The 12075-nt window shown below is 38.9% G+C and overlaps 1 protein-coding gene across 1 annotated transcript; it reads right to left on the bottom strand.

Moving 5' to 3' along the window:
• Nucleotides 1-2186: 2186 nt before the first annotated feature.
• Nucleotides 2187-10075, bottom strand: LOC132038102 (receptor kinase-like protein Xa21). Its single transcript, XM_059428825.1, has 4 exons — nt 9883-10075; nt 3104-3298; nt 2737-2841; nt 2187-2648 (listed from the first exon to the last, which is right to left on the bottom strand). Exons 1-4 carry the CDS (start codon nt 10073-10075, stop codon nt 2311-2313), a joined length of 831 nt encoding a protein of 276 aa, XP_059284808.1. The 3' UTR covers nt 2187-2310.
• Nucleotides 10076-12075: the final 2000 nt, after the last annotated feature.

The following is a 12075-nucleotide window of genomic DNA, read 5'->3' as shown; positions in this document are numbered from 1 at the left end:
ATAAGACCCCTATTTTATAACTACAGGTTGAAGGGTTTTCACCTTTTTCCAAAACCCGTTGGGTCTTTATTTTCCACGAAATAATATTCCATTTAATTCTTTATTATTCGGGCACAACGGACCACGAATTTAATTAACGAGGCTTCCTATTATGAAATTAATTCGAAATATCTGAATTAATCCTACCATAATAAATTACGAATTATTCCACTAAAAAATCGTAACCGCACTCCTCAGTACAATTTCGAAATCTTTCATTAAATCTTATTTAACTCCCCATGTTAAGATTACAGATACCAATTAATTAAGTTAAATTACTGACAATTTAATTCATTGACTAATTGAATCCTTTATATTTCGCTTAACTTATATCATGTGACGGATACAAAATCCATCCTGGTAGGTTTTCACGAGACTTATAAGCATCCATAAAGAGGTATCATCAATCTCAAAGTCGAGACATGGATTCTATCAACTAATTATTATTTCACAAATGTAATTTGTCATTATCCAATTTACCGAATACATAGACCCGCAATTGAGTCGTACCTTTTAATAAATCAAAATAATGAACAAATCACATTGATCATAATAATTATATCAAGATTAAGAGTATATAGTACATTTAATGAACTAGAGAATTTGTTTTATATATTCGGTACAAAACACTTATCTCTACTTGGTCCGTTCAGCATACAAAATGTACTAGCACAAGAAAGACGAAACTATCTTGCTCCCCATAATGAAGATACATTATATTAATCTCGTGCTACAATCATACCGATGGCTTTGTCCAAGTTTCATCTTAGACTGTGAACATAAATTTTATACTTATAAGAACCGACGATTTAATCTTCCGTGTATAAGTTAAATTCTATACACTAAATCATCTACTATATAAGTAAAGGACACACATACTAATACATGATCTATTTAACTCTTTATTAAACAATGAATAAATAATTGTTCTATAATAAATATTATATCCAAACACATGGTTGATAATATATATCCCAACAAATCAAGCATTCATGAGTTTGATCGTATTGGACCTCATTACGAGCACTTCTCAATATAATATTTACGAGCAATGACGCTTATATTTTCCCTTCGTTGTTTCTGTAACTCCTAAGTGCTGAGTTTTGTAGAGAAGTTTTGTTTCTAGCCCACAAAGTGTTCGACGTTTTGCCTCAATGAATTTCCACAAATTGCTTGTGTTTCTATGAAGTCTCAGGTGTTCAATGTCTATTAAACTCTAAAGTGTGTGCATGATTCTGATTGTTGGTTTAGAATAGAGAGTTGTGTGTGCATGATTCTGATTTTTGGTTTAGAATAGAGAGTTCTTTTGTTCTATCGCAATTACATTTTTCTCTACGGGTTTTCAAATGGCATAAAAGTGTGACACCATGTGTAGTCTATTTAAGTTAATGGAGAGGTTTGTAAAGAAAAGGTTTTTATTGGTCTTTCTCGATTAAATAGGTGCTTAGTGTACTTTGAGACAACATAAAAAAAATACTCAATCTTAGATTTATTTGTTGATCATTAGGCTACCCTCGGATTCTTCCTTCCAAATATAAATGAGGTGGGCGGGAAGGGTAAAGCCCAACTTATTATATACACACTATATGCTTTCAAGGATTCAATTGTGAACTACTCCAAAGTGTCATGTTTTCTAGAGAAGTTCTTTTTCTTCAATTTTTTTTAGAGTGGACTGGATAAATCAATTAGTTAATGTTAAATTTTTGCCATTGATAATGAATTTGCCTAGAACCCATTTGAACTCATTGTGAATTATTTCCCACAAAGTGCTTGATGTTTTGCCTCAATGAATTTCTGCAAAATATTTGTGTTTCTACTAAGTCTCAGGTGTTCAACGTTTGTTACTCTTAAAGAGTTATTTGCTTTTCTAGATTAAAAATGTGATTAGTCTACTTTGAGACATCATAAGAAAACACTTACCTTAGATTTATTTGCTGATTAAATTACCAGTGAAATCAATAAATACCAGATGCCCCATCTCTTATTAAATGTTTCCATCCTCACAAATATGTTTAGAGGTGCTAAAACATAATGGGAGAAGTTGCACAGCTCCAAAGGCACCCAAAACACATGAGCTAGAAAGAATTATTCTCCTATGTTGATTGTAATATACCAATTTGCAACATTGATTTTAAGAGGAAATAATAAGATTTATTGTAATTATGATTTCAAAAGTGCTAAAATAAAATACATTCTTCACATCAATACAACAATTTAACAAACATTTGCAACAAAACAAGTAATTTGGAACAAGAGTTTCCAAGAACATGTTCAACATGCGAGAAGTTGAACCCTGATCTTCTGTAGCATCCTTACAACATCTTTCATGTTTGTTCGTCTTGCAGGAGATTCAACACAACAATCTAATGCCAGTTTCATGATCGATGCCACACAATCTAACTTCAAGTAATTATCAATTGGTGTTACCAAGTTAGCATCTACAACATCCATTACTGCCTCTGGGAGTGAATTACTCACCCATTGCTTAAAGCTAAGATCTCCCTCGAACATTTCATCATTAGGCTTTCTCCTTGTAAATGTTTCCATTAACATGATCCCAAAACTATAGAAATCACATTTTGTTGACATCAATCCTTCCTGTCCATACTCTACAATCAAACAATTAGTTTAAAGATGTAATTCTTGGTGAAAAAAAGAAGAGAGTATCAATGTTCAAAGCATAATCAAGAGACATACCCGATGCAATATAACCTGACGTTGCTAATGTTTTAGTGTATAAATCAATCTCATCTTCACCAAGCAATTTTGAAATGCCAAAGTCGCTTAGGTGGAAACCATATCCTCATCCAACAAGACACAATGAATCACGGGCATTGAGCACCCATGGTGGAGATATTCCAACGCACAAGCCACATCTATCATTATGCTTAGTCACTGCATGATGTTTAAGAAGTAGCTATGCGAATACAAACACTTCTCAAGACTCTTATTAGGCATATACTCAAGCACTAAAGCCTTAAAATCAAGGTTGGAACAACTAGTGACGACTTTTACTAGATTTCTATGGCCCAGGCTGCGTAAAATTCACATTCTATGTCAAAACTCTTGAATGCCACTTCTAGTTGCATATTGAACACTCTAAATGCAATAGCAGCCCCACTTCTAAGAATTCCTTTGTAGACAAAGCCAAAACTCCCAGAACCAATCAGATTACTTTCGCTAAGCACATCAGTTGCTTGGAGCAATTCATAGCATGAAATTCTTCCTCTTGTTGCAATAGACAATGGATCAGCTAATCCTGTCAAAATGCCAGAACATGTTGTACTATCACCAGATCCTCACAATAAAGCCATAGTGTAATGCAATGCAATAATGTATGAAATGTGAATGCAATGCAATGTTGTGTACACATGTACTCTGGATGGAAGTATCGATGTCTTGGTAGCACAACCCATGGAGGACCTAGGGAATCCATGTACCTCACTGTATGGCAACAACCTGGATGCCACTACCGTACGATCCCGGCACAAACATCCAAAATCGCTGTCACACCCTAATTTTCGTTAGGGCGTGATGGGTACCGACTCTTATTTAGGGCCGAGGCGAACCCGCCGACTCACATCATAATACTCATAATCATGCTTGACAAATCAAACCATGACACAAATATACAACGGAAGTTTTTCAAAAATTAATATGCTTTTTGCCTTTCTCGAATCAAAGAAAATACGACATATAGAAACATATAGAACTTATAATACAACGCATAATAACTCATCGGCTTACATAACCGCTTACATAACCGACATCTTATTCCCACGACACTGTCTGCAAAGTCTCTAACATAGAACATGTAACCATATCATAATGCTCGACTCGGCGGCTCCCGGAGAAAATGGAGACTCGCCAATCCCGCCGGAACGAGCCGTGATATCTTCATCTCTACCGGGTGTACTGCGCGCGGCACGAAACGCACCCCGAAGAAAGGGGGGTCGGTACGGAATATGTGCGAGTATGTAAAGCATGAAATATAGTAAGCGGGACCATACTGAAGTAAAGAGTACGGAAAAATCATAAGGCTTGCCTTTCGAAAAACATTTGTCATACATATACATATATCGGTAGATAAATCATATCATAATCGTATCATCATATTATCGTACATATATGTACAGTACCCGCCCTCTAATGAGGGGCTCGGTGAAAATAAAATCATATCATTGTACATATATACCGTACCCGGCCCTCTAGTGAGGGACTCGGTGAGTAAATCATATCATAATCATGTCATCATGCCATCATATATATATATATATATATATACATACCGTACCCGGCCCTCTAGTGAGGGACTCGGTGAAGCGTGTCCCGGCCCCGCTAGCAAGGGACTCGGTGTGCCATCCTGGCCGCCATCCCGATCATCACATCATCATATACATATATACATATATAGCGTACCCGGTCCTCTAGTGAGGGACTCGGTGAACAATGCAAAGGAATGTGCACGAATACGTACCCGGCCCGGGACTCGGTGAAAGACATATTGAGCTTGCACGAGCAGAGTAGTGAGAAACCATAAACACATAAATCATCATAGACTCAATGAAGTAGGTAGCCGACGTTTGAAAGTCAAAGTGGACATCATGTTAAGTTCTTTAAAAAACAAGTCGTTAGGACTATTCAAACGTAAACCTCGGGGCCCACGAATATGCATTAAACCAATCCGGCCCGTACGTGAAAGTTAAAGTCATCACATGTCATAGGATCATTTGTGAGCGTATTAAAGCAATCCGGTTTTGTTTACGAAAGTTACAGACGTTTTTAAACATAGGATCTTTAGGAACAAAATTCTTTATACCATGTTTGAATTCCAAGCATACATAAGACTTAAGAACCATATGAAGTATGTTACATCATGAAGCAAATAACAATCATATACATATTCGGAACGTAAGAGCGGAGTTACCCCAAGCACAAATCATGTCATACCTTAATTGCGTCTAAGACATGCCAAAGAAGGAAAGAGTAAGCCTTACATACCTTAGCAACGCTTCCTAAGCTAATCCAACCTTAAGTCTCGACTTCTCATATCTACAATAACGTCATTAGGTATCGATCATTAGCAATAAGCACTTAGGCATTCAATACCAAATTAACACTTTATCTACCGAAATTTCGGCAGCATTTCCCCTATAAATTGGACATCCCCGAGAATTTAACTCGGCCAAATCATTATCAACAATACCAACAAACATACTAACCATGTCAACATTCAATCCCAAATGCATTCTAACATTAATAATTCCTTTCTACACAATTCGGCAACATTTCATTTATATTCAAATAACTACATACGATCAATTCACTACTAATGCTCATATATTCGATTACTAATCCGCAACCATTCACACATGATTTAAGAACATTCCAAGCAATCCATACAATATTCAAAATGACCCAACCAATAGGCCACTCCACCCGAAACTTTCCAAATGCCATAAGAATAACAACAATACGTTTCTTTCTTTCAATTTCATCAAATACATCAACAACCGCATTTTACAACATCATTCATGGAAATATAAGAAACCATATTACCATTATGCTAACTTCTACATTAGCTTACAAATGATCCCAACCTCAACTTGTATCATCCAACACCTTCATTTTCATTACATAATCCACAACACAACAACCAAATTACACTAAATAAAATTTGTTCATTCCTTGCCAAACAACATAACCTATTTTCGGCCACCACCACCAATCCACACCTTCCATGATTTTCATCCATTTTTCACACATTACATCAACACCCAAACAAGCTATATACAATTAATTCACTACTCCTATGCAACACACTACACACACGGCCTAGACACAACACACACGGCCCAACTTCAACTTAACATATTTCATGAGTTTTCATTCATTTCTTCACATCACAACATGCACAAACACTTATCAAACATAGAAAGATGATTAAATCTTACCTTCCACTTAACTTCTTCCTCGGCTAGAATTGGCAAATCGCGACAACAAACGGTTTTCTTGTTCCAACAACTACTCCACGTCGACGAGGACCTTCCAATTGATATGAAAGCTAGAAGAAACAAATTTTTATTGGAAATTTTTCATGGGGCTGGTTCGGCCAGCCCCCTCTTGGCCGTTCTCCTTCTTTTTTCTCTCCACATTTCTTGAAATTTCTAGGAGGTGGAATGGTAAAGATGACTAATTTGTCATCTTATATTACCATATATTAGTAATACATGTGGCCTATGGCCCACCTCCTATGTGGCCAATTTTTTTCATGAAATAAAATTTCCAAAACTTCACTTTTGGCCCCAAATTTTTATGAAATGTCTAACTTCCCATAATTCATCTTTTGGTCCCATATTTCATGAAATACTAATTTCCATAATTCCACTTTTAACCCCAAATTTTCCTTAATATTTCCATCCAATGAAATCATAAACGACTTTGTGCCTTAAGACAAAATCGAAAAATAGCCTTGTCCATAACTCTTCGCAACCAACTTAAAATATTCCGACGTACAAAATGCGAGATATAACAATCGCTACTCACAACCTCGATTCCGGGACAACTGTCGGATATTGGTCCTCATGTCACTCTCATCCAACTGAGCCCAGCTCATCACAATGCTTCCTCAAGTGTCATCAATGTATTAATAGTATATTATGAAGGATGAGAATGTGTGCAATGTATGAGTTCAATGTCAATAATCATATCAATACCATAAGTACCAAGCAAGGGTACACCAACAATATCATGAAAAGGCTATATAAGCCATATAGAATACTATCCTCGTATCAAACATCAACAAGTAAGGTACCACAATATCATGAAAAAGATATATCAATAGTCTCCAATATCTACTATCACCATACGGCATCAAGCCAACAATAATAGAACAAATCAAGTCACACCACAATGGGGTGGCTAGCAGCAATCACACAACAGGGCCAAACCTAAGACAATATCTAACCCATCTTCATACCCGAAGGTTCACATACTTTGTTCGACAATATTATCTAAATATATGCTTCGCTAAACAAAGTCTCACCATAGGGTAAACCATAATCTACCTGGAAAGTCGAACAATAATAACACCAACAATCACTCCTTAGCCTTTCCTTTCCTTTGAGCCTCGAGATCAAGAAAGTCTAAGCATATTCGAATCATGGAATTAAAATCTCTAAGCATATTCGAATCATGGAATTAAAATCAAGGAGAACATCAAAACAAATCGTACTTCTATCAATACCCAAATCCCCAACCTATGAAATAGGGTTTATGAACTAGAAGGGTGAAATTAGGGATCTAAAGGACCCAACATGAAATTAAACCTCTAGGTGATCAATTCCCATAATTAGCAAGCTAGAATAGTCAACAATTCACTATATTTCGGATTCTAGGCAAAACCCCCAAATTTGGGTATAAACCGTAACTTCCAGTTCCACAAATTAGCCTCTAATTAAGAAGAAATCATGAAATAAAGGATTCTAACCATCAATTCAATGCTTAAAGAAGCTAAACCAACCAACAATTCATGATTTAGAAGCTTAGAAGGAAAATTCGTTAAACCCACTTTTAATCTTCCATCACTTAATGAACTAATAAGGTAAATGGATTCTAAGATGATAAGGGTTAATGGAATAGCAAAGCGAGTACAAGGACTTACCACCAAGAATTTTCTCCAAGAATACTCTAGAATTGCTTCCAAAAGCTCAAATTTTGGAATAGTAATAAATGAGGGACTTAGGGCATTTAACAATTCGTTTAATGAACTAACTGCCCGTCGCCCGCTTCCTTGACGAGATTACTGCCCCAGCGGGTCATGCCCAAATGGTATAGGCCGCTTCAGCGGCAGGGTGACCACCATAGCGGTACTGCTGCCGCGGTGCTGGAGCCGCCAAAGCGGGCACCAGACACCAGAAAAATTCTCAAGTTCCACGACTCAACCCGAATTTCCGACTAACTCCCGAGGCCATTTGCTCACAAACCACTTGCACAGACATACATAAAAACAAGTTACGGACACACTCGTGGCCTCAGAGTTCCCAACGGAGGTCTCATTGACCAAGTCAACCCCGATACCTCAATTCCAGTTTCCCAACCCAAGTCTCAAAATGCACCCGAGTGCATTGGGAACCAAACCCAATATGCACACAAGTTCTAAATGACCATCCGGTCCTCTCGAAGTCGACGGATTTTCAAAAAAGGTCCGTTTACCCAAAAGTCAACTTTGAGTCAACTCTTTTTCGGTTAAAGCCAATTTTTTCCAAAAAGTCACCACAATCAACCCCGAGCACCTCGGAAAAGGTGTCAACGGTCCCCTCGAGTCAAAAGTGCCGAAAAGACTGTAACAACCAATCGGATCATTACATCAGATACCAATTGAATCATCTCTCGTCCTCAAGCGATGAAGGGAAAAGAATAGAGAAGTACCTTAATCAGCGAACAACTAAGGATATCAGCTACGCATATCAGACTCAGTCTCCTAAGTTACCTCCTCAACAGTATGATGCTTCCCTTACACCTTCACCGAAGCAATCTCCTTAGACCTCAACTTCCAAACCTGTTTATCAAAAATCGCAATCGGCTCCTCCTCATCGGTCAAATTCTCATCAAGCAATATCGAGTCCCAATGAACAATATGAGTACCATCGGCTTGGTACTTCTTCAACATAAATGCATGGAATATCGGATGAACTCCCGCTAAGCCTGACAGAAAGGCTGACTCATAAGCAACATCGCCCACACGGTCAAGAATCTCAAAAGGCCCAATATACCTCGGACCCAACTTCCCTATCTTTCCAAACCTCATAACACCCTTCATGGGTGAAATCTTCAATAGAACCTGGTCACCAATAGCGAACGCTAAATCTCGGACCTTCCGGTCCACATACATATTCTGTCGACTCTAAGCTACCAAAAGATTGGCTTGAATCAACCTCACTTTCTCAATAGATCCTCAAAAACATCAAACCAGCCAGCCAGAGATCTACATCTCCTACCATACAAAGCTTCAAAAGGGGCCATGTCGATGCTCGGGTGATAATCGTTGTTGTATGCAAACTATGCCAAAGGCAAGTGCTGATCCTAATGACCACCAAAATCAATAACGCAAGTTCTCAATATATCCTCGAGCACCTGAATGGTCCACTCGAACTGCTCATCGGTCTGGGGGTGGAAAACTATACTATGCTCCAATCGGGTACCCAACTCTTCATGGAAATCCTCCAGAAATGCGAAGTGAAGATAGTACTCTGATCAAATACAATAGAAATAGGAACCCCATGCAATCTTATAATATCCCGTATGTACAACTTGGATAATTTCTCCGTGGTTTAGGAGATCTGAACAAGAATGAAATGAGCGGACTTAGTCAACCGATCAACTGTCACCCAAATCGAGTCAAACTTACCTAGGGTCTTTGGGAGACCCACAACAAAATCCATGGCAATCCTCTCCTACTCCCACTCGAGAATGGGTATCTTCTGAACTACACTACCGGGTCGCTGGTGCTTATACTTAACTTGCTGACAATTACCACACTTATGCACAAAATCGGCTATATCCCTCTTTATCTAACGCCACCAATAGTGCTACCTCTAATCACGATACATCTTAATCGCCCTTGGATGAATGGAATATCGAGAGCTATGAGCCTCAGTCAAAATCAACCGAATCAAATCACCAACATAATCCTCAAGATGCCCTCAGAATCAATCATGGCCTCCTTGGCCTCACCCCTCAGAACTCTATCTCAAATCTTGCTAAACTGAGCATCTTTAAACTGATGAGTCCTGATCTGATCTAGTAAGGAAGACCTCACCTCAACACACACCAAAACTCTACCTAGGGTTGAAATATCAAGAAGATCGAAACTATTGGGCAGAGTCTGAACTTCCAAGGCCAACGGGCGCTTGGAAACAATCAATAGCGCTAAACTTCCCATACTCACTGCCTTGTGACTCAAGGCATCATTAACAACATTGGCTTTCACTGGATGATACATAATAGAGATGTCATAGTCATTCAGGAACTCCATCCATCGGCGCTACTTGGAATTAAGATCTATCTGGGTAAACACATGCTGAAGGCTATGGTGATCGGTTAAAACCTCACACTGGACACCATACAAGTAATGCCTCCAAATGTTCAAAGCAAAGACTACAACCGACAACTCCAAATCATGGTTAGGGTAATTCTTCTCATAAATCTTCAACTGACGGGAAGCATAGGCTCTACCTCCTACATCAACACAAAGACCAAAACTCAAATGGGATACATCACAGTAGATCGCGAAATACTTACCCTCCACGGGTAATGCTAGAATCGAGGCTAAAGTTAAAAGAGTCTTGAGTTTTTGAAAGCTCTACTCGCAATCATCGAATCACTAGAAGGGAACATCCTTCTGAGTCAATCTGGTCAAAGACGAAGCAATCGAAGTAAAACCCTTCACAAATCAGCAAAGAGTAGCTGGCCAAACCTATAACACTACAGATATCGGTCACAATAGTGGGCTCGCCCAATCTCTCACAGCCTCAATCTTCTGAGGATCCACCATGATCCCATTCTTAAACACAACGTAGCCCAAGAATGCCACATACTCCAACCAAAACTTGCACTTTGAAAACATAGCAAACAGGCTATTCCTCTTCAACAACTCAAGTACAGTGTGAAGATGGCTCTCATGCTCCTCTCTACTTTTGGAGTACACCAAAATGTCATCAACAAACACAATCACAACGAAATCAAGTAATGGCCTAAAGATGCCATTCATCAAAGTCATAAATGCAACCGGGGCAATAGTAAGCCCAAATGACATCTCCAGAAACTCATAATGACCATATTTCATCTGAAAGGTTGTCTTCGAAATATCCTCAGCCCAGATCCTCAACTGGTGGTAGCCTGAATGTAAGTCAATCTTTGAAAACACTGAAGCACCCTGAAGCTGGTCAAATAAATCATCAATATGAGGCATAGGACACTTGTTCCGAATAGTAACCTTGTTCAACTGGCGATAATCAATGCACATCCTCATAGATCCATATTTCTTCTTCACAAATAACACAAGAGCACCCCAAGGGGAGACACTCGGTTTAAGGAAGCCCTTGCTCAATAAATCCTACAACTGCTCCTTAAGCTCTCTCAACTCAGTCGGTGCCATCTGATATGGCGGAATAGAAATAGGGCTAGTGCTCGGATCCAAATCAATACAGAAGTCAATCTCACGATCTGGTGGCATACTCGGCAAATCGGTCGAGAATACCTCCGCAAACTAGCTCATAATAGGAATGGGCTCAATTGGTAGAGATGTAACAATAGTGTCACGCACATGAGCTAGATAAGCTAAACACCCTTATTGACTAATTTCTTTACCTGAAGGAAGGAAATGATCTTCTTGGGAGCGGGACTAAGAGTACCCCTCCACACAAGTCTAGAAATGCCCGGCATGGCCAACTAGACTATCTTGACATGATAGTCTAAGATCGCATAATAAGGAGAAAGCCAGGTCATACCTAAGATAATATCAAAGTACGCCATATCAAGAACCATCAAATCTACCCAAGTGTCATACCCCATAAAAGTAAACCAACATGACCGATAAACTCAATCAATGACAACAAAATCTCCAACCAGAGTAGAGACACATGAACAGGTATAGATATGTAGAGACATACAAATAAGTGGATCTAGGATCAAATAACATGGAAGGAAGTCGTTCTATGTCGGACAGAAACAGTACTTGAGATAACAAAGATCTGAAGTCTCTGCCTCGGGTCTAGTAGGGAATGAGTAATACTGGAGCCCACCAGGTCCAGACTGAGGTCCATCTCTCAAACTCTGGGACCCATCTCTACCAGCCTGGGATCCACATCTAGAAACTTGAGAACCACTACGGCCTGTCTGAGCACTGCCCCTCTGAGAAGCACCTTCTCGACCACCTACCGATGTCAGAGTCCTCTAAGACCGGTAATCCAGCCTGGCTCAGTGTTACACCTCGTACTTTTAGAACATGAGCATGCCACATACTTTACCGTATTA

This window comes from Lycium ferocissimum, chromosome 11, assembly GCF_029784015.1.
Source record: "Lycium ferocissimum isolate CSIRO_LF1 chromosome 11, AGI_CSIRO_Lferr_CH_V1, whole genome shotgun sequence".
In the NCBI taxonomy this organism is placed as follows: domain Eukaryota; kingdom Viridiplantae; phylum Streptophyta; class Magnoliopsida; order Solanales; family Solanaceae; genus Lycium; species Lycium ferocissimum.
The sequence above is the reverse complement of the archived record's forward strand: the minus strand, read 5'-3'. Positions and strand labels throughout refer to the sequence as shown.